The sequence below is a fragment of the Perca fluviatilis genome, chromosome 13 (assembly GCF_010015445.1).
Source record: "Perca fluviatilis chromosome 13, GENO_Pfluv_1.0, whole genome shotgun sequence".
NCBI lineage: Eukaryota > Metazoa > Chordata > Actinopteri > Perciformes > Percidae > Perca > Perca fluviatilis.
The window spans coordinates 24,143,139-24,166,103 of record NC_053124.1 but is presented as its reverse complement, the minus strand read 5'-3'; the positions used below and the strand labels follow the sequence as shown (position 1 = coordinate 24,166,103).

The 22,965-nt window shown below is 38.7% G+C and overlaps 1 protein-coding gene across 1 annotated transcript; it reads right to left on the bottom strand.

Moving 5' to 3' along the window:
* Positions 1-1,808: 1,808 nt before the first annotated feature.
* LOC120571935 (prolyl endopeptidase-like) lies at positions 1,809-22,557 on the bottom strand. Its single transcript, XM_039821093.1, has 15 exons — positions 22,289-22,557; positions 17,021-17,095; positions 16,533-16,666; positions 16,275-16,405; positions 15,451-15,660; positions 15,206-15,327; positions 13,458-13,563; positions 10,240-10,431; positions 8,756-8,953; positions 7,825-7,928; positions 7,329-7,465; positions 5,410-5,504; positions 5,136-5,267; positions 4,321-4,477; positions 1,809-2,469 (listed from the first exon to the last, which is right to left on the bottom strand). Exons 1-15 carry the CDS (start codon positions 22,328-22,330, stop codon positions 2,175-2,177), a joined length of 2,130 nt encoding a protein of 709 aa, XP_039677027.1. The 5' UTR covers positions 22,331-22,557; the 3' UTR covers positions 1,809-2,174.
* Between the last annotated feature and the right edge of the window lie 408 nt (positions 22,558-22,965).

Below are 22,965 nucleotides of genomic sequence, written 5' to 3'. Positions count from 1 at the left end.
AAATGTGGCAAAAGGTCGAAACGTTCAAGGGGGCCAAATACTTTCGCAAGGCACTGTATAAGCCCTCTTTCTTGTGTTCCATTTCTGCTATTTTATACAGATGTATACTACTTGACTGCCAATGAATTTGACCCCCCCCCTGGCAGACAGACAATATTAAGGATTTAGCAGAGGGAATCCAGTCGTTTGTGTTTTATTTCCCCTCACAATCCCCCACAATGAAGAAGCCGAGCAGAAGGACACTAAACTGACAGCCGCCCTTGGGGTGTTAGTACAGGGTCGAGCTTGCAGGGTTTTATTTTGTAGTCCCATACTGCCACTTGGTGGAGTATGTGAGGACTGCACTCTACAGAAATGACAAACAGTAGTGTAAGCAAGTAGATTTACTTAAGTAGTGTACTCAATACACTATTGAGGTACTTGTATCTTATTTTCAGATTTTCAAATTGTATTAAACTTATTACATTTCAGAGGGAAGTATTATACTTTCTACATCTTTTAATTAAAAATTTAAAAAAATGACGTTACTTTGCGGATAAAGAACATCCGGTTCACAAAATTGTGGTTTTACGGGGAACAATTTCTTGGCCAGATCACACCTTTTTGTAACAGGATATAATGTGTAGGAGGTGTTGGCAGGCAAATTTTGTTACCTTTGTACAAAGCCTGTCTGGTAATTTCCCCCTGTTTACAGTATTTATGCTAAGCTACACTAATCACTTGCTGGTATTTTTACACATTTACCTAACAGACATGAGTGGTCTCTCATCTAACTCCTTTAAGCATCACTGTAAACTTAGTCTTGCATTGCCAGACCTTACTCTACAGCTTTATGTTACTAAACCACCGAGCTGTATAGAAAGTAGTTCAAATTTGTTCCACATCAACCAGATGCAACAACTAAATGCATTAGTGATAACAATGCATTAATACAGGGATCTTCAATAGGGGGTCCGGGACCCCTAGGGGGTCCTCCGAGTCAATGCAAGGGGACCTCCAAATTATTGTTAATTTTAGTTTTTTTCAATGAATCAAACATATTAGCAAATATTAATCCCCACATGATAGGCTTACTGGCCTATGTAAGGTAGTCACCAAGGTAGCCATCCACAAATAGTTAATCCTGAGGATTTACTGTGCCACATGTATGTTTTAAAATGAAAACATTCATATGGCTCAATTTATTTTTATTTTAAACGCTTAGTATTTCATGCAAAAAAGGTATGTATAAAGGCTTTAGGCTGCCCACGTTATTGTAGGCCCAGTTTAATATGCAACTTAATTTTATACAATATATATAGTAGGGGATCCCTGATCCATCGCTCTTTCAGTTAGGGGGTCCTTGGCTTTAAAAACATTGAAGACCCCTGCATTAATATAAACAATGTTACACTCTATAAGGGGGCATTTTGGTAATATGTTTACTAGCTATTTTCTTTGGTATTGTATGCCTTTATGTAATAGTTGACAGATGACAGTAAATGGAGAGAAAGATGTGGGGAACAACATGCAATTAAAGTTCCCAGCCTGATTCGAACAGGGGACGTTGCAGACCGCACAGTAAACCCCAAGATGACCGGGGCACTTTTGATACTTAAAAGTACATTTTGATGAGAGAGCTTTTCTCCGTTAACATAGGTCAAACTTTTAATGCAAAACATTTACTTTTTAAAGATAATTTTGACCCTGAGGTATTGCTACTTTTACTCAATTAAATACTTTTGAATACTACTTTCACCAATGATGCTGAACAATTCCGATCTATTTAGATCTACTTTAGAAGAAAATATTTATATTTGGGACACAAGTACAACACCGTACCAATATATTTTATTAAAAATGCTTTAGTTCAAAGTTAAAATTCAATTCCAAACTTAACATATGCATTCAAAACATATTTATCTTTTTGTGCATTTGACTGGTTAATCTACAGTCAAGAGTGGTTTCAAAAGAGGCATTATGGTTAGTATTTAAGATTTTTATTACACTGTAGTTGTAGGTTATTAATTTTCCTGTGACATCCCTTCTTTTCTAATATTTCTTACACCTTTCTATAACCATTCACTTTAGTTGTACAATTACATCACTAAATTGTAAAATCATTGAAAATCATTTAACCCTTAAAAAGCCTCCCTCATTGTGTATATCCTTTGCCTCGCTTCCCTGTCATAATCTCAATCCTTCCAGCTAAGCCCAAGTGTCTCAGCGATGAAGGAAAAGATGTGTGTGTCCTCCAAGATGGTCTTGGCGGTGGGTTTCCCTGCACCGTGCCCACTGCGGGTGTCTACCCTAACCATCAGAGGCTGACGCTGCACAGGGCTGCTGCCTACTCCGTGCTGCAAGGCAGCACAGTACTTCAGAGTGTGGAGAGGCACCACACGATCATCGTGATCTGCTGTCAGAAGCAGGATGGCAGGGTAGGGAGGGCCAGTGTAAGGTGACTGAGGCAGATTATGGAGAGGAGAATACCTGGAAAGGGAGGTGGAGAAGAAAAGCAGAGAGAAGAGAGAATATGGGAGTGATTTGTGGACTTCAGATTCATTTTTGGGTATTTGGGTGAATGTAAAGCTGGGAACAAACTTACCCTAAGTCTAAACACCCAACACATAACTATTTACACCAACATGCACAGATGTTTTGGTCTTGAGATTCAGATTCAAACCTGAACAACTGGGTAAATACAAAACACAACAGATGACGACTAATATGAATAGAGATGTGCCACTAGAAATCCCGAAAATCCAACAGGAAGACATTCTCATGGGTGACTATATCAAAATAGAAACAGATTTCCATCAACAAACCATTTTCCTTGGTAATTTATGCTGCAATCTGAGCAAAAAAGGCTGGAAAATGCTATGTTTGGTTGAGATGGTGGTGGAGAGATGTGGGCAATAAGTAGGGCTGTGACCGTATGGAATTTTTCTCACTGTGATGAAGTAGTAACGTATCACCTCAGTCATTAAAGTTTTCGAGAGCACAGCGGTACGGTCTTGCAGCACAGGTAGCAGAGCAGAGAGGACGACTCGGCAGTCCACTAACTTGTTGCACTCTCTACCAATATAAGCTGCTGTTTTAGGCTACATTCATGTAGGCCATTCAACCATGTTGTTTTGTCGTGATTAAGCTATAAACAGAAGGAAACTGCTAGGCTATTGTTTGCAGTGTAAAGTGCAATGGTAAACCGTGCAGCGCCAATGTGTCCTCAGCCGAGAACAAAGAAATGTCCTTTCCTCCCTACCGTACTATATTGAACGTTACTTGTAACTCAAGCCAAGTACTCAAGCCTAGAAATACTTCATGACAATAGGACACAAAAAAAATCCCCCATAAATTTAAAACAGGCAATCATGATAAGTAAACAATGATTATTGTGTTCATTATATTTCATGTCACGACATATGCAGGGGTTAAAGTGAAAAAAAATCCTGAGCGTGAACTTTTTTACTATTTTTTTTCTATTTTTGGGGATGGTGCTGAGAAACTGCACAGACGGACTTATCTTCAATGGCACCATTTATTTTCAAGTATTAAGGCTGTATGTTAAAATTTTAACTGAAATACATAAATAATGTAAAATAAATAAAAAATGTAAAATAAATAAATATTGACGATAAAAATACAGGTAAACTGAGAGTGAGATGGACAGATTCACTTCTCTTCAATGATTATGCTTTGCACCATTTATTTGAAAGTACTATGTCAACTAAAGTGTTTTCTTCTAAACTATTTTTTAGCTCCTCAGACAAAATTTTTTTGAGCTGTAGTGCGATGCCATGAGTGTTCATGTAACTCCCATGTTGATTTGAAACCGACAGGCTAGTTAACGCTTTTTTGTCTCCTGCTAGTTTTCTACACAGGGTAACCAGTGGCTGCGAAATTGTGAATGACAAGTCATGTTCCACAATAAATGTGCACAAAAGTATTTTTAAGTCGCAGACACAGTCCATCACAGACAATGGTGTGTCAGCTGTAACAGTTGCTCCCGGCAACGTCGTGGTAAGTTTGAGTGCACGGGCAGCGGCTCTATGACCGGGGTCTAACTCATGACGAGCAATCACTTTCTTACCGCTGCTGGTATACAGTAGCCTCCTCGAGCAAAACGTGCAGAAACAAGCACCAGGCTCTCTGTTTATACATTGTCTGTGTGTGTAGCATGGAGGGGGCTACAACTAAATTTCACCGGGCACCCAGACTGGGTCCAACTTGGTCTGATCAGTCGTGACGCAAGCGAGACATGAGGACGTGAGCATACAGTAACTATAAGGTGTTTTCATGCGTGGCTATATTTTAGTGATTTGTTGCGTGTGTTTGTCGTACTTGATGAGCCACTTGAACTGCTCTGGGTTGTCAGAACAGCCGTAGTCGGTGGTCCAGGCGTGGCCGATGGTGAATTTGTGAAACTTCAGCATATCCATCACCCCCACCTCTGCCACAGCACAGCCGAACAGGTCTGGACGCTGGTTCACGCATGCACCTGTGTGCATTAACAATTTGTGTTACAGATTCCATTTGCTTTCAAATATACACACTCAAACACACATACATCCCCTTTACTTCACACTGTAGGACACAATCACTCCTAAATTGCCACTTTCACACCAGGGAAGAAGGCATTAGTTGGCTTTGTGCGATGCCAGATAGCAGCCAGCATTTGGTAAGTGATGTGACTACTAAGCACGGTTTAATGTGCTGTTTAATAGCTAAATTAATTGAAGCTAATCAGCTAACTACTATTAGATGAATTTGACATTACCACTTATGCCAATTAAGTAATATAAAGAATACAATGCATTATGATCAATGCAGCTGAGACTAGCAATGGACCAGTGATCTTAGCTTGGCTTTGAAAAGATGTAAAAACATGGAGATGTACAATAACTGTATTGTTAGTAGCCTTAAGGGTTAAATTGCATAGCAAGTTGGAGCTAAGCCGTTATATGGGGAGGAGGTAGAGGTAATCTGTTTTTCCCCACCTTCACAATTTCGACTCCTTGATGTAACACGTAATGGACTGTTGCATAATAGTTTCCAGGGTATACCTTTAAAATCCTTTCCCTTTGTCTTGTTCTCCATCTCTGGCTGTCACACTAAATACATAAACACATAACATACACAGTTGATCCTGTACTCACCCACTAGCAGCCCTCCATTAGAGGCTCCGTTGATAGCGATGCGGCTGGCTGTGGTGTACTTCTCCTGGACCAGAAACTCTGCTGCGCACTGGAAGTCATCAAAGCAATTCTGCTTGTTACCTAGTGTGCCAGCTGCAAACACATGATGACACAGCAGAAGTTAGACTATTGCAAACTTATGTTTAATGTTTTCTAATTAACACATTAAGTCTATCTCTTTCTGACACACACATTGGGTTGTAACGTTCTGGGGTCATTCCGTGGAGGTTTGTACCTTTGTGCCAGGTGAGGCCGTACTCTCCACCCCCTCTGATGTTGGCCACTGCCAGGATCCCTCCCAGGTGTCTCACATATAGCAGGTAAGCAACACTAACACCAAGACAAGACAAATAAAGCCACTTAGATACAAACAATGTTATATAGTAGTTGCTTAGTAGTTGCATAAAATGATGTCCAAAATCTGAACATGGATGTTTTATGATTCAAAATAGTAAATGTAGCATACGTAGGATACAGCCAAATCTTTTAAAAGATTACTCTGAATTCACATTGAGATCACATTCCATTACATTTCTACTAGTAAGTTAAAATGACTTTCCACTTTTGTGGTGATGTACTTTATGAAGGCATTTAAACCACAGTTAACAGTGGTACAGTTATGCCGGTTTTGTAAGTAAAAGTATAATAATATAGTGACCCTTTTTTGGCATTGAGTACACATACAGATTTTCTTAAGCACCACTGTTACCATAGATATATGACAGTTACATATATTTTGCACCAACATCCTGTCATTTACAGAGAAATCAGACACAAAGTAGACCCTCATATTTTATCCCTGTTTTGAAGTATGTGACAATGGCTGGTATGTTTGCTGTGTACAGTGGAAACAACCAGTAATCATGTGCTACCCAATCAGAAATTTCCTTCCCACGCTTATATAACGTCATTGGTGAATGTTTTATTTTAATGTTTGTGTATTTTTCTAAAATATCTAAGTTTGATGCTTGAATCAAACATCACACACAATAATAATACAAGCCAGCAGAGGTGATCAGTTAAGAGCAGGGGATAGTTTTGAAGAACAAACATGGCAGCTCTGTTAGAAAATTGGTATATCTTTTACTCTGTTACCCCCACATTTTTTGGCATTTTTGTAACTGATTAGTGATAATCTATGTCAGTGAATAACAGAAGAACAATCTAAATCCCCACTCTGTCAAACACACTAATCCTAGTCGTGGGCGCTGGCCGGGAAATTGACAAGTGCGTCGGTCTTAAACTAGCAAAGACACTTGCATCTGGCTTTGCGCTGCGCAGGGTGCTAGATAGGGCCCCTTAAGTGGAAGCTACTTTTTTTCCCCCCTTACGTGCAACCTATTTGTGAAAAAAAACATTGCTTTGAGCAGACTGGATTGGCTGCCTCCCTGTCAGTTGTAGCTCGCTCTACCTTCTAGTAACATTGGACACAGTGGTCTTGAGTGAGAGAGAAAAAAGCGTTAACGTGAAACGCTATCACACTTTCCTTTCTTCCCTCATTGGACTAAGTTTGTGGACACTACTCTGTGCGTGCATCAATAAGTAAGTCTGATGTCCTGTAGGTACGGATGATGTTATGCAGGATTTATGAATGTACGTTAGCAACAGTAGGCTAATTCACGAGGGTGCTATTTTATGTGTGAGCTAATATTGCGCATCTGTTGATGTGCGCTGCAAGAGTTATATTTCTGTTTATTGAATGCGTTATTCAGTGCAAATATAACCAAGAATGTAGTTTAATCTCAGATATGACAGTATATTAAGTTATTACTGTCGCTCTGTTGAAGGCAAACGTCCCACTGTACTGTCGTTACGCAGATCACGGACATCTGATTGACTTTACTGCACCGTAGTTAAGTGAAAGTAGGTCAAGTTGTAAAAAACTGCCCCTACCAGCAGGGCAGCTTTTACAGAGGGCATTTAAATGTAGGTCTGATTGTTTCTATGTTAACTGTTAGCCCATAGTAGTAGAAAAAAATATTTATGTAAAGAGATATGAGCTATAGTAAAATAAAAAGTGCTCAACTCCCCCGCGACGAAGATATCATCGTCCATCGCCATGTTTTACTGTAAACATCGTCAACTACCAATTTAGGGGACATCGCCCAACCCTACATTGGTTTAGGAGATTTCGAGCAGGGCAGTTGTACTTACTTGTAGTACGGTTGTATGGAAGCCTCAAAGCCTCCATAGCCATAAAGGAAGACAGGATTAGTCCCATCCTTCTTTAGGCCCTTGGCGTGAACTAAGAACATGGGGATCTTGGTTCCATCTTTACTGGGATAAAAGACCTGCGAGTGAAACAGAGGGAAGATAAATTAAATTGGTCAGTTTGTCTTTTAATATAATCTCTGTTTTACAAAACCTCTCTTTCACATGAATGCTTTTGTTTTTGATACGTCTAAGATGAGCTGTGCACAAACACCATTCACCACTTCCTCAACCATAGTGAATACGATTCTGGGAAATCTGCATCACGATATGAATATGTAATCAGTAGATGCGATAAAACAACAGGAACAAGGGTAAACTGTAAGATGACGGGAAAAAAATAACCGTACTATAAAAAGGGTAATGGGGAAGTTAAACACTAAGACATATGGTTTACAGAAATCGAGGAGATAAGTAAGAAAAACCTGGAGGACTTTACCTGGCTGGTCTCATAGTCCTCTTGCTTGATGCCTTTTACCTCCACTTCCCTGAAGACTCTGGGCTCTGGGATCGACTCACTCAAATCACAGTAGTAAATGATACCTGGGCACCACCGAACAAAGGTCACATAGCTTTGAGGTTACGGTGTGTTTAACTAATTGCATGGGGATATTTTCACAACTGATTTTTCATATTAAGTGACTTTGAAATTTCATGACGACATACTAGTTACATTCCTAATTACATTCCAAATTACAGTACCAGTCAAAAGTTTGGACACACTTTCCCATTCAAGTGAATGAGAAAGCTTTTGACTGGTATAGTAGATAACTTGCAGTTACAGTAATATAAGCTATTTTAGGCAGTATTTGGTCTTTACTTTATGAGTATTTGAGTTTGGCTTTTCAAATAACATTTCAAGTATTTCCTTCTAACATTTGATGTATTATCAAGAAGTATTGGAACTAGTAGACGTTGCCTTTACAGTAGCAATACAGCACTTGCAGCAAAAGATGTATTATTTAAGATTTATTAGTTTTAGGGCTGAAACAACTAGTCGATGAACAAAAAAATTTACAGTTTTCAATTTGTCCAGCTTCTTAAATGTGGGGATTGTTTATCCTATGTGTTGTTAAACTTAATATAATTTAGGATTTTTCTGTTAGATGGATAAAACAACAGATTGAAGACAAAACTATGGGGATTTTTCACTATTTTATAGGAAAAAAAACAACTAATCAAAACAATCAGCCTATTAATCAATAATAAAAATCTTAGACTTTTGTATGCATTTGATGGCAATTGTTTTTTCAGTTCCTTTTCATATGGGATTAGTAACTAGTAAATTAGTATTTTATCTTCAGATTTTATAGTACTAATTTTCCTAATATGGGACAACTAAAACATAATTTATGAAATGACAGAATTACCTGGTGTAGTGAACGAGGTGAACTTGTAGAAGAAGTCAGAGTGTTTCTTCTTGCAGCTCACTCCGGCCACAGTGCCAACGTCCAGGGGCAAGTTCCTGACCAGCCGGCCAGTAGACAGCTCATACACCTGCAGGATGTCTTTCACATCGTGGACGTAGTTGACCAGCAGGTGGTGCTGGTTCACACAGGAGACAGAGCCTGCAGAAGGATATAAAAAGGAAGCGATAGACTGCATCTCATGTCTCTTATTTGATAGCTCCTCAGTCCTCAGCTGAACCTCTCTTTAAAAGCCATTGAATAACATATAATCAGATGTAACTGTCAAGTCCTTTCTGTGGACTGCATGTTTACAATGGCCATTTGATGCCATGGCAACAACAAGTGTATAGTGCTGTTATACCCAGATGGGACACACATAATGTAGAAACATCATTGTGTGAAACTAGTTTTCAAATTATTATTAGTTAATATTGATAATAATATTGATTTATATGAATATATAAATATGAATATAATTAAAACATTAATTTAAAAACTCAGGTCAAAAAGTGAAGTTGGAGAAAACAAAAGATCATTAACTTGCACCAATAAAGCAGTATCACTGAACTCACAATCATCCAGTAAGACTTTACTTTAAGTCCCCCAATTTAGCATTTAGCATCTTTAAGCAGTATACACACACGTACAAACATTGCATTTAATAAATGCTTTATAACACATTTATTAAAGTTTTTTTTTGTTTTAAGCGCTTATGAAAGTACCATATTTTTCATCAGTTTATACACCGTCCCACACCTATGGGTTCCCACAGGAGTTATAGTTGTAAACTAATACATTAAACACCTGTCTGCTTACAACTATAGTGTGCTATAAAACATGTCTTAAATGTTTATATACACCACTTATCAAAATTGACATTCTTTCTCCCCCATTTCATTAAAAAAATTCTACTGGCGTATGCATGAGTTTTGCAGATATCTCAGAAACATAGACATTCACTGCTGTGTGTTTTAGTGATGTCAAGGTACAGTTACCATCATTCAAATGACTCATAACCAAATTAAAGACAAAAGTACTTATGGGCCAAGTTTCACTTTTTAAAACAGAGTTCCCTCTGACGAAGGTCTTCAACCACAGACACAGAACTTCCCAGTTGTTGTGGTTGGACGGTCATCGAAACATTAGGACAGATGATTCTGTGAAAAGTATTTTGCAAGATTTTATCCAAATTGTGGAACAACTACTCCACATATAAGCCCTTTACGCATTTCTAAAGTTTGGTGGAGTTTTCGATAGCGCCAACACAAGCCCACAAATGTCATTCCAACAAAAGGTCTGTTTAACAAATCAACAGCCAAACTGATGTATTATCTTTTTTAGACCTATAACACTTCTTCTGTACAGAACTGATACTATATAGGTGGACTACATAGCTAACATTGTCTCCTACTGTAAATCCTATTGAAAATTCCACTCCATCTCACCCAGGACATCCTTGTCATGCTGTGGAATAAGGGTAGTCCAGTACTGCCTGTCTGGTTTCTGGATGTCTATGTTGATAAGACAGTATCGAGGAGCATCCAAGTTGGAGTGGAACGTGAATACAGTTCCCTCATTGGTGACATATGAGTACTGGGCGTCGAAGTTGTCCACAAGTTTGACCCATGGCAGCAGGCCTGGAGGAGAAGATGGAAGAAAAAAAACTCCATTATAAAAGATGCATAATGTGATTTTCATCTCTATCATTGACCATTGGGAGTTGCAATCAACAAAATCTCTGGCACAGCCAAAAAAATAGAGAATTATGGTGGCTTGTAAAGACCAATAACACATGTTCTCATTAGACCTGCACTATAAAGTGTCAACATTTCTCTGTGTGTGGGAAGATTTTTTTTGAACCAGAACACAGGCTGCAAAGTGAATTTTGAAATCTCAACATCTAGTGAAGTAACCGTTGAGTCACTGGACTCTGTATCAACTCCTCTTCTGCTGATACAGCACGGTTATTGTTAAAGCAACACTTAGCCATATACGGGATATGTTGATAAAACTTCACAGAAAAACAATGTGAAAGCGAAAAGACCCAAACTTGACAGGTCGTTAGTTTTAATGATGCAGCTCCGGTGCAATTAAAACAGTAACAATTCTAGAACTGCATTAGTTAATGGACAGAAAAATACTTAGATTATCGATTAAACATTCATTAGTCATTTTTCAAATAACATTCTCTGGTTCAAGCTTTGCACATAAGTGGATTTGCTGTAATTTTTGTCATATACCAATGTTAAGTGACAGGGTTTTCCCTGCCATTATACGGCATGGGAGCAGCGCCCAAGTGTTTTTGTGCACTGCCTAAGCCGTAAAGACAATGTGGAGAGCATTTGGACTAGGGCTATGATGGTATAGTGTTTTTCTTACTGCGGTGACGAAGCAACATATCACCGGTCCGCGGTATGGCGATTAACCACAACCCCCTTACGAGACTAGCTTACGTTAGAGCGAGAATGGCAGGGTGCCTTAAGTGAGTGGCGTCAGTGCCCGTGTGGGACGTGTGCAAGGAGAGCGAGCAGTAACAGAAAGTAGCGTATGAGTGCCACTGTGAGGAAAAGAGAGGAAAAAGAGATAGCAAAGATGACGTAAAGTGAGTTAAAAGTGAAAAATAAAACAACAAGCTTGAGCTTCTCAAGAGACAGCTGCTTTATCTGTTGTCAATACCGCCGGTAAAGTGAATGGTGTTTCCCCCAAAAAAACACTGGCTTAACCTTTACCACACTGTTTCCATTTCAGCTCAATGTGAGTCTTTACTGTGTTTTGCTGTCATTTACGGCCACTCTGCTTTCTTTCCTCTCCGTTAAACTATTCCAAAAGACAGTTCAGAAAGCTCTATTGTCAATAAAGTAAAAAGAATAGAAAAAAGTTTGCTGACAATGCTGAGGGCAGACACTTGGAGAAACAGCAGTTTTAGCAGCTGAGCAGAGAGGGCGACTTGTTGCTCTCTCTAATATAACCAATATACAACCAATATAAGCTGCTCTAGCTGCTAGGCTAATGTGCAATGGTAAACACCGCAGCGTTAACGTTAATGTGTCCACGTCCACCTCCGCTCAACGAACTGTCCATCCTCATGTGCAAAGCTGAAGTTTCTCTCTCCATAAACTCTTGAATGTAGGATAGAAGACAGTCGATAAGGATAACTACACAATGATTATTGCTTTCATTATATTTCATATCACACGATGTCCTGTAACTTCCGCGAGAAAAAAGTAAAAAATAAAAAAAAAATATGCGGTGATGCAGTTATCGTTGCAGCCCTAATCTGGACGAGCAGGCACACAGGACAGGTGTCCACTCATTGTCTTCTGCACACGTGCCGCATAATGGTTTGCGTACACAGTGGGACAAACCACAAAACACCATGCAAGTTGCACACACAGTGGTAGCTGCAGACCACACGTTAAAAGTGTGCAGTGGAGAGAGGGTGTGTGTGTAACTGACTATGAAGGTAGCAGTAACGCTATAGCTGTGAACGTAGCAGTGCAGTCTGTGTACAGTTTATCTGGCTGTGAATAAATGCTACAACTCCTCAAGACCCAACCAAGTTCATTTGTCTTGCTTGCTACCTGCTGGTTAAAGAAAGGGGGTTAGCCACGGAGCTAGCGCCAACTTCAGCACAGGCTCAATAACTTAAGGCGGGCTGACACTTAAGGTGGACGAGCTATTCTCATTTAAGTTCATTCAAGCTGCTCCTCCAAGTTTTGCTTTAGTGATCCCTCCCTCACTGCAATTGACAACCACTGAGTTTTATTCAAATAATCACGCATTGACGTCACCAATAGGCAAATGAACGTATGCCGTTATTTGCACACAAGCACTCTAAAAACCCAGGGAAAACCATGAGTGAATATAATATTTTGGTTTTGGACTTTTGGTGAAGCATAATAAGACATGGTAAGACATCACCTTCAGAATAAGAAGTAGGGATGGGCTTTTTTTCATTAACTAAATGATTAATGAAATTAATTTTAAAAAGTTGGAAGATTGATAAAACTAAACATCAATTGCAGCCCTAAAGAATACCCTCCAACATAAAAAGCTGCTTCTGTCAATGATGCATTTTTCCAGAGGAAACATTTACTTCTCATTAGAGATGGTCAAATACCGATACCAGTATCGGTATCGGCTCCGATACTGCCTAAAACGCTGGTATTGGTATCAGGTAGTACTGGAGTTTATGATGAAAATCTACGTTAAAGTAGTTTATTTATGTTCTTTTTCCGTTATAACCGACTGTCAAACTGGATAATAAAAGAAGGTTCTGTGGCATTCATGGTTTGTGTTTGAGCCAGACCGACAACAAAGATAAATAATATCACATCCATACAGGGATAGTAGTATACAGTTGTTAAAACATAATAAAATATATGACACACTGGTATCGGATCGGTACTCTGTAAGGGCCGATATGCAAGTTCAGGTATCGGAATCGGGAAGCAAAAAATGGTATCGGGCCATCTCGAGTTCTCATGAAATGCTTTAATCTACAAATATATTTTTTATTTTATTTGCACACACATCCATAGATGTTGTCAACCACCAAAACAAATACAAAAGCAGACCTTAGGATGTATTCTGTGCCTGTGATCCTACTTCTCAAGATAATACGTTAATTGTTCCGTTGGGATTTTGTAACAAGGATACAGACCTGTGATGCCATCGGGGAGCTGCTGGAGGTCACAGTACCACAGCTGGTTGACAGGTTCACAGCCTTCAGTGATGGACAAAACAGCATATCTGCCATCATCTGATATCTGGAAAGATGAAGAAATGAAGACAGATAGGAAGGAAGTTTTAACTTGCTCACAGTTCCTGATGGACATGGTGAACTCATCAGCACCAGAATGAGATTTATTGCGAAATTACGTTTTTCGCTTTCAAGGAATTTGCCTTTGGTGCATACTAGGGCTTTGACGCCGAACTTCGTTATTCGAATATAATTTGAATATAAAAAAATAAATAATGATATTCGAACGAATATTAGGAAGCTCTTAATATTCAAACCTGTTATGGGCATTATTTTTTGTAAATGTGTTTGCTTGTAAACGTTTTCAATTCAGATTCCGAGGCTTTTTCACGCATTTCAAAATGTAACTACACGTCGCGGCGACGCATGTCACTCGGCCGTGGCTTGCATTCACTCGACTCTTGCTCTGCTTCTCCTTCTCCATAAACAACATGAAATCAAAGAGAGGGTTAACTCTTCCTGCTACAGATGTCTCACCGTGGTCAGAAAGAACAGGGGAGACACTTTGTTCCTCTCACTATGACTCTAGAGTCACTACTCACTCTGAAGCTACCGGTAATCACCGTCACTCTCTCACTCCTAAACACACACACACACACACACACACACACACACACACACACACACACACACACACACACACACACACACACACACACACACACACACACCTTACGTAGGCTACGGTGAAAGCTCTGAACTTCCTGTCGAGAGCATACGGTTTGTGTTTAATCCAGGGTCTGACTTTTGATAATATTAACAGTTTTAATAATTGTGTTTTTCTTCTGAAAACATCATCTGCCTATTGACATTGACTGATACACTGCCCTCTGGTGGACAGAACATATACAACTTAAGTTTGATAAAAATATAGGTCTTACTGAAGGCATTTAATGGTCAAAATATTATTAATAAATATTTGAAAATATTCAAATATTAATATACAAACAAACTTCAAATATGATTTATGGGCAAAAGTCAAAGCCCTAGTGCATACATAAACATATTAAAGGAAATAAACAAAGTAGAGTACTGCAACAGACAAGAACATACATATAGAATATAAATACTGCAATAAAAAATATGTAAAAAACACTATAACAGATATGTACAATAAAAGAAGGCATCCTAACCAACCAGCCAAGTCACCAATCCCTTTAAAATACAAAATAAATGAGGCGTGAAAATGTAATGTTGATGACTCCAGCATCAGGAGCACTTATTGTTATGTTAGAAAGTCTATATTAGTTTGTATTTCACAACTTAATATTTTCTTCCTAAAGTGACACCAGGATTTCTAAAATAAGTTTTTGTTGATACGCAATTCTGTAATAGAACTTGAAGCTCACATAAAGCTTTAACGATTCGATCGATTTTAATATTTACTCAAATACGGTACAATTTTGAGGTAGAAAGTAAAGTTCTACATCAACTCCACTACATTTCGAAGGAAAAGATTGTAATTTTTACTCCACTACATTTATTTATTTGATCGGTATAGTAACTAGTTACTTTCATTTTACATACGAAATTAACTTATAAAATATGATTCCTTATTATAGATTTGATGCCTAGCAAAGCTACACAGGTGTTTGTTTTTGAATGCAGGACTTTTACTTGTAAGTGATTCAAGATTACTATGGACTTACGGTTACTGAACTGTGCCACTTTGGATGTTCGGGAAACTCCGCAACCAGAATGTCTTCCGACTGTTTGCTGCCGATGACGTGGTAGTAGAGCTTCTGATTGATGTTGCAGGTGGTCTCTGTGCCTTTAGTGGAAAGGAAAACCGAGGGGTTAAGTCTTGAATACATTTGTACAGTAATAGTCCTGTTGTAAATGTGTTGTTTTTTGGATGGAGCATGCATTTGTGTGTATGGTGACTCATCCTCACCGTCAGTTTTTCCTTCCTGGCGTGGGTAGCAGTTATAAAAGATGCCCTTGGCATCGTGAGTCCAGGCCAAGCAGCTGAATTTAACCCTCTCCAGTACATCAGGCAGTTGGGTGAGGTCATCAGCCTTCATAAAACTCACCGTTACCCAGTCTGAGCCACTGGTGCTCAAACCATAGGCAAAATATTCACACTCCTCTGACAAACGGCCCACTGGATGGAGAAAGGGACAAAGAAAAGGAGGAATTCAGCAATCATTTTCTTTATGTCTCTACTTGTCTGGGTAAATGTGTGTTTGTGCCAGAGTTTCTGCAGGTTTCACCAAGTAAATTTTTTTTAAGACCTTTTATGAATGAAATTTAAGACCTTTATCGCAACATCAATTAAGCCCTAAATTCAGTTTTTTCAAGCTAAGTATCGCTAAACTTGCACTTCCCCATAGCTGAAGAATAAAATCCGTTTTATGCCAGTGGTACAAAAAAAGACTTGCACCAATAACACAAAAGCTGATTGGCTGCAATATTAGTTGCGAGTTGGTCTCATTTGTAGTCCTAATACAGCAAAATTATATTTGGACTAGCAAAAGAAAGAACTACAACACCATGGAATAAAAAAAAAAAAAAGAGCATTAGAGGTAGAGTTACATGGACGTAGGAAAATTAAGACCTGTTTAAAATTATTGAAGACCTAGAACACAATACTTTAGCAAATTGAAGACTTTCTAGGCCTACAATTTTGATTTTGAAATTTTAGACTTTTTAAGACCCCGCGGAAACCCTGTTGTGCACAATAGCGTGCAGTATTATGGGCTTTGCAACATGGCTCACTCTTCAGTGCCACAGTGCCATCATCAGAAAGTTTATTCGGGTCAAAGAATACAGTTGCAGCTCCATCCAGAGAGTCCTGCACGTACAGCACATCCTGGTTCTCGAGACCTTTGTTGTGAAAGTAGAAATACCTGGAAATAAAAACAGGAAAAACCGTGACAACAAGCATAGTTTTTTTTTGTTTTTTTTACTTCAGACCTGCAGTTCAAGTTAGTCCCTCTCATAGGTTCTTTTCAGTTAGTCAATTTCAACAAGTACCTCTTCCCTCTTTTGTAAGGGCAGCTGTATTTGGGATAGTCATAGAGCTCAGTGAGACGCTGGTGGAACTGTGCCCGGACAGCGCACTGCTCCAGGTATGGCATGGTCAGGTTGTTCTGCTTCTCAACATAAGCCTGAGATACAAAAGGAGAGATAGGAGGGATGGAATGGTTCACAGGGACATGTGCAATATTTTACATATCCCTTTACATATGCAATATACCTCTTTACATCTGCAATATTCTTACAGATCATGTGGAATATCTTAAATATCCTTGTCACATGTAACTTATTTACCGTTTCTTTTGTGTACTACTGTTATGTCATGCGGCTATGTATTGTTTTATTTCAGGTGATTGCAGCTGTGTGTTGCACTATTGCCTAAGCAAAACTGCCTCTTTGCGAAACCATAAAGTACATCTTATCCTAATTTGCAGAGTTTTGGGTAAAGACACAGTTTCAGCTTTCTGCAAGAGATCAATACATACCATTGTTTCTGCACTGTCATGGTCTTCAAGCCATACGTAGGGATCGCAGATCTGAGTTCCATGGTAGTCATCCACCTACAAGATAAATTTATAAATTTTTTTTTTTGCAATACCATGGTTGTAATTTCCCTCCAAAAGCAATTTTCTGTGGAACTGAAGAGCATGCGTACTTCTGTCAGCTGTCAACAGTGTTGGGGTTTATGATGTTTAACTGTCTGTAGTCAATTTCCCGAGAAGCATTGCATTATTATTCCTGAGAATTTCACCTTATGCCTTTATGTCTGTTAATTGCTTTTTTACTGTCACTTGCTTTTTTATGGTTACGGTTTCATTCTTTGCTGATGCATCGTTTGCGCACTATCCCTTGCTGCTGTAACACTGCATATTTACCTATTGTTGGACTAATAAAGGATTATCTTATTTTATCTTGGTATCATTAAAAAAAACATTGATGGTTATTTTGATTAAAGTGCAGTGGGGGTTGCCAATATTGGTAAAGAAAACAAATACAAATGTGTTTTTGTGAGATACAGTACCAGTCAAAAGTTTGGACACACCTTTTGATTCAATTTTTATTGGTCTGCCTTGATGACAGCGTTGCACACTCTTGGCATTCTTTCAACTAGCTTCATGATGTAGTCAGCCAGAATGATTTTAAATTAACAGCTGTAAATCACACATCTCATAACATATCTGATGATTGACTTGTTTTTTGTTTTTAGCTGCTTGAACCGTTCACAGTTTCTGCAAGGGTTTCACATGTCATGATGTGTGGGCCCTGACAGTCCATGTTTTATGTTCTTCTGATTCTGAAACTGATTTAAACTGGCGTTCTCTACCTCCCATGCATTCTCAGACTTTGAGGGGCCAATCAGGGCTAATAATTCATCCCCTCCCCATTGCTGTCAGCTTGGGAGAGGGTTAATAAGCAAGTGATTCTCAGACTCTCATGATGAACTGAACCTTTTTTGCGCAAAGAATAAATACTTAAAAGACTTTGTTGAGTGAAGCTTTATTTCAGATCTCACCCTATGTATTAGAATTTCTACCACACAACCTTGTTAAAAGTTAATTTGTGGAATTTCCTGCGTGCTTAAAGGTGCAATATGTAATACTGACAGCTATTGTTTAAAATAGTTACTGCAGTAAAAATTCAAAATACTGGAGAGAGTCGTCTCCCCCGCCCACTCCTCCCCAGACTCAAAGTACACATTGGTTGCTAGGCTGAGACCACAGCATCCACAACAATGTTGCTGGACGCTTATCTCACATAGCCAGACATTACTCCATAGCACAGCGGAGTAGCTAACGTTAGATGCTGGCTATATTGACAGTCATAAAAGCCCGTGCTCACGCGGAGCTCTGTACCCAACTGACAGACACGCTTTTTCGGCTTAGAATTACCGTAGAAACTGCTAAAAATCCCACAATCTGGCTGTCCTCTCCACACGCCAGACAGACACACTTACTCGGCTTAGAATAAAAAAATTTGTATTTTTGTATTTCAACTTAGCATGTTTCTTTAATATCTGATGATGCATTGGGGTTATTTTTGGATTTAAAAAATATAATAAAATATGTAAATATATTACATATTGGACCTTTCATGCATTTGAGACCATCAGTTGTTGTGCCAAGGTAGTGTCTACAGTAAATAGCCCTATTCCACTACTGTGTAATACATATTATGGCAAGAACCTCTCAACTACGTAAAGAGACATGACTCCCTAATTAATTTAAGACATAAAAGGTCAGTCGATCAGGATTATGGTTGGCTGCCAAGCCAACTACCTTGATCTAACATGCCAAAGGCTATTCACCTTGGATATCTGCTGCAGCTATGGGTACAGCCTAGCGTGATCGCATCAACATTCAAAACTGTCATATTGCAAAACAGCTATTGACAGCTAAAAGAACAACCTATCCTTTTTTAGGAAATACAAGCATCAGTACATTACCTTGGGGGAGTCAAGTCAACTTTGTATTATCTGGTATCACGTACAATGTAGGGCTGGGCACCGAACGTCAATACTTTTATGACACCAAACAAAAAAAAAACGGATCCTATGAGTATAAAAAATTATTTATCTTTTGGTGCCAAATTTTGGTTCCAAAAGCGTCTGAGCGCATAAGCGCAATCTTATCTGTCCTCTATGCATATTGACAGAGAGCGGAGCTCCGACCGACACACGCGGAGTAAACTACGTTGGCTCTGCAGTTTTGTTGTCACGACAATGCCGATAAAGTGTGGTTACAGTTTTTCAAAACTTCACGCAGACAGCGTTTGCTGCGATATGATATTAACGGCGACCCGAAAGCAGTCGCGGTGCTGTTGTTTTACACTTCCTCTGAGACAAGCAGGCACAACAGTGGTTTCTGTGCCCTGATGACTGACTGACAGGCCGAGGTTGTAAGAAAAAGCAGCTTTACTTCTACAACACCTTTCATCAACAAGGCAATTCAATTACATTCCTTTGCACTTAAGTTAGTTCTTCATTAGTTCAATGTTGACAACAGGGCAGTCACCAAGTTTATTGTTAAAGGTTTGTGTCATTTTGCAGTTTGCACTAGAAAGTCTTTGTTGTTTACATTCCCTAGCAGCATCTGACTGGCGCACCCCTAGTTTTATTAATGTTACTCTGAATGAGCAGTGTTACTAGAATTTTTTAATTTTGATAACTGTTTTGATTCACAATTAAAGTGAAAAATAAAAGTTTTGTGATTAATGTATTTTTGTTGATGGTGAAATGGATTTTAAAACATATGGTATCGAAAAAAGTATCGTTAAGGAACCAGCGTCGAAACTGAGGTATCGAAATTGGCACCGGATCGAAAGATGTTTAACGATGCCCAGCCCTAGTACAATGTATCAAAAGGCTTTGCAGGCTGACAGCAGCATGAATTCCCCAACCTACGTTTTCCTCCATTTTGTGCCCCAGGTGGTGGTCAAATTCTCACATTTTTGATTTAAGAATTCTCAAATATTAGATGTGGCATTTTTTTTTTTATTCTTTTCTGTACTCACTTTAAATGAAAAAACACAAACAAAAGGTTTATTTTTTTAATTATATGCCAAACAAATTAGTATGGAATTATAAATAGGACTACCTGCAAGTACATAAAGTATTAGCAAGTAACCAGTGTATATTGTAAATTGTATAAGTTCCGACGATGATAATTAGTATAGCCAACTGTGGCTAAGGCTCAAGGCACAAATCACAGCCATAGTTCAGGTTAATAATGAGTTGTGAAAAATTGCCAAAAGGCATACTTTTACATTTAGTAATATGGTAATGCAGCGCTCATGTATTTTATAAGGGAAGGAGTATGTACCTCATTCTGATAATATTAAGTAGGGGATATTAGTCAAAATGACCCTGACTGTTTTTCATTATTTTAAAATATTCAATCTGTCCAGTGTAATGATTGGGCTAGGCTTTTTTGTCTTTAAAATCTGTTATGAAAAAGGATAACTTTTCATTTTCTATTAAAAGGAGAATTCCGGCCAATTTTTACGTTAATCTTGTACTTTCGATTGAAAAAAACCTGACCTGAATCGGTCCTAGCAAACTGGAGTTGCTGCAGCTACCTCTACGAGCTCCCACTGAGCTAAAACGGCAGTTGTCGGGCAGGTTTTAGAGTGCCTTTGTGCCTCTGAATAGACACAAAATGCAATTAAAATGTCTGTGCAACATGAACAAGGCCCTTACGTGACAACAAGATGCGTTTTCAACTCAGACATTGTTTAAATTCACCTACCCTGTCTCGATCCTGGGGGCGAGCTACCTACCAGCAGTATCGAGACAGGGTAGGTGAATTTAAACGTCTGAGTTGAAAACGCATCTTGTTCGTCACGTAAGGGCCTTGTTCATGTTGCACAGACATCAACATTAACGTAAAAATTGGCCGGAATTCTCCTTTAAGTTGTAAAATGGTTTACGGAGTGTACAATAGTGAAGCTCATTTGCCCTCATTCTATTGTCATGTTTGTTTTGTCTCTGTTCCTCTTTGCCCATTCAACTCCTCTCACCTGTCAAACATGTTGTCATTTTTGAGTGATTTCTCATTTTGGGGTGGCTTTTTTTTTTGTGTTTGCTACAATCCCCAACAATTTTTGTTTTTTTTTTTTTTTCTTTTTTTTTTTTTAATTTTTTTTTTTTATATATTTGGTAAGGGGGTGCGCAGAAATTTGTACTGGGGCAAAGGGGCAGGTTTCAGACATAATAAAGGCATACACCAAGGGCCGTAGTTACCATTGAGGGCACTGAGGTCATGTCCTCATTTACTGGTTGTAATCACCTTAAGAGGAGTTTACATTTTACAATAACACAGAAGTGACATATGGTGGGTTTTGAAGACTTATTCTGATGCAAATATTCAATTAGAGCTTCCTTGTCCAAGGTTTTCTTCTGGTTTTCTTAAGTTTTCCTTGATAGTAAATTGAATATCTTTGGGTTTTGGACTGTTGATCAAACAAAACAAGACATTTAAATAAGTCAGCTATTCCCCGACATTTTCAATTAACTATATATGAATAAATCAATCAACAAACTAATCATAAGACTAATAAATCATAAAAGTAATTGTTAGTTGCAGCCTTAGTAAACAGATTTAGGCCGGTAATTCAGTGTGGTGGAGCCTTTGAAACATTATTTAAACCATCATGTTGGCAGATAAAAACATTACAGGAAACAAATCATTTGAATGAATAAATAAAGGTTGGGCTGGGGTGAAGTTAGGAAAATAGTGAGAAAGAGTAATGACTCAGTAAAGTCCTGGCTACAGGCCTGCATACACTGCATTATCAGACGTACAGTGGTCATAAGGAAACCAAAACGAATGCTAACTGCGACACTGAATGATGAAGCTGAACCAACAACTGCAGTCTCATGAGCATGAACATATGCTGTGTTCCACTGGGACATGTCTCGTGGGGTGTTACTTTACCCAAAGATCCTCTATTCTAAAACCGTCTCTGCTTTACCTCAACTACATGACAAACGCGTCAAAGTGCAACACATTTTGAAAGAGCTAACGTTACTTCTCTACGTGGTTAATGAAGCATTCCCCTTGAATTACTTTTTGAAATGGTATCAAAGTTGTGTTTTTGTTTCTTCAGTCAGTCGCCATATGCCTTTCTAACCCTCCACCCACAGGACTTGCCTTTCTCTTCCTGGTCTCGCTTTTCCTGCCTGTAAGTTTGCACAAGATATTTTCATCAAATGACAAACAGACGGAAAGAGAAAGTAGCAGGACTTCGACACTGACCTTACTGTCATCTCTTCGCGCAGTCGGGTACTTAAACGCCATTGCGGGGTTTCCTAAAGTGTTCTTCTATTTACTGAGTCACCTTTCTGTTGCTAACTGCTTGTTTGTTTCCCCTATTTTTTATTGTTCTGAATGCAACGTCTGCATCGAATCAATGGAGCCTCGAAGTGAAAGTGAAAGCATTTTTCCACACATAGAAACGTTTGTAAAAACCGCGTGGTCACTGCTACTGCTCGTTATGCAGGAAATGATGTATCAGGGGGGGCAAGTGATGGCATACGCACAACCATAGGCTACGTGTGATCACGCGCATTTGTCATTCAATTTAAGTAATTTGCGCAATTTATAGGCTAATATTTATCTGCTAAAACATAAGTAGGCTGTAGGCCTAGTACTAAACAAAACGCAGAAATGACACAGCAAAACGCCTCAGGATAAAATCTAAAATCCACTGTAAGTCTTACGGTGATTAAAAAGTAATTATCTGACAACCATATTAGTCATCTTTCTTTATGGAGGGTAGAATTTCGGACTAAATCAAATCAATAGCCTAATAATAGTGCAGTCATCTGACAACTGAATTAAGGCCCAACCAAACCTGCATTGTGTAATTGTCAGTTAAACAAAAAAAATGACACATACAACACCAAAACCCCAAGCATAATGTGGTCCTGTGT

Excerpts from the sequence above, each read along its gene's own strand:
- LOC120571935 (XM_039821093.1), bottom strand. The coding sequence starts at position 22,330 with ATGGCGTTTAAGTACCCGACTGCGCGAAGAGATGACAGTAAG. Across the intron at positions 5,505-7,328 it reads TCCATACAACCGTACTACAA|TGTTGCTTACCTGCTATATG; the intron begins GTAAGTACAACT and ends TCTTGGTGTTAG. Across the intron at positions 4,478-5,135 it reads TAATGGAGGGCTGCTAGTGG|GTGCATGCGTGAACCAGCGT; the intron begins GTGAGTACAGGA and ends TAATGCACACAG.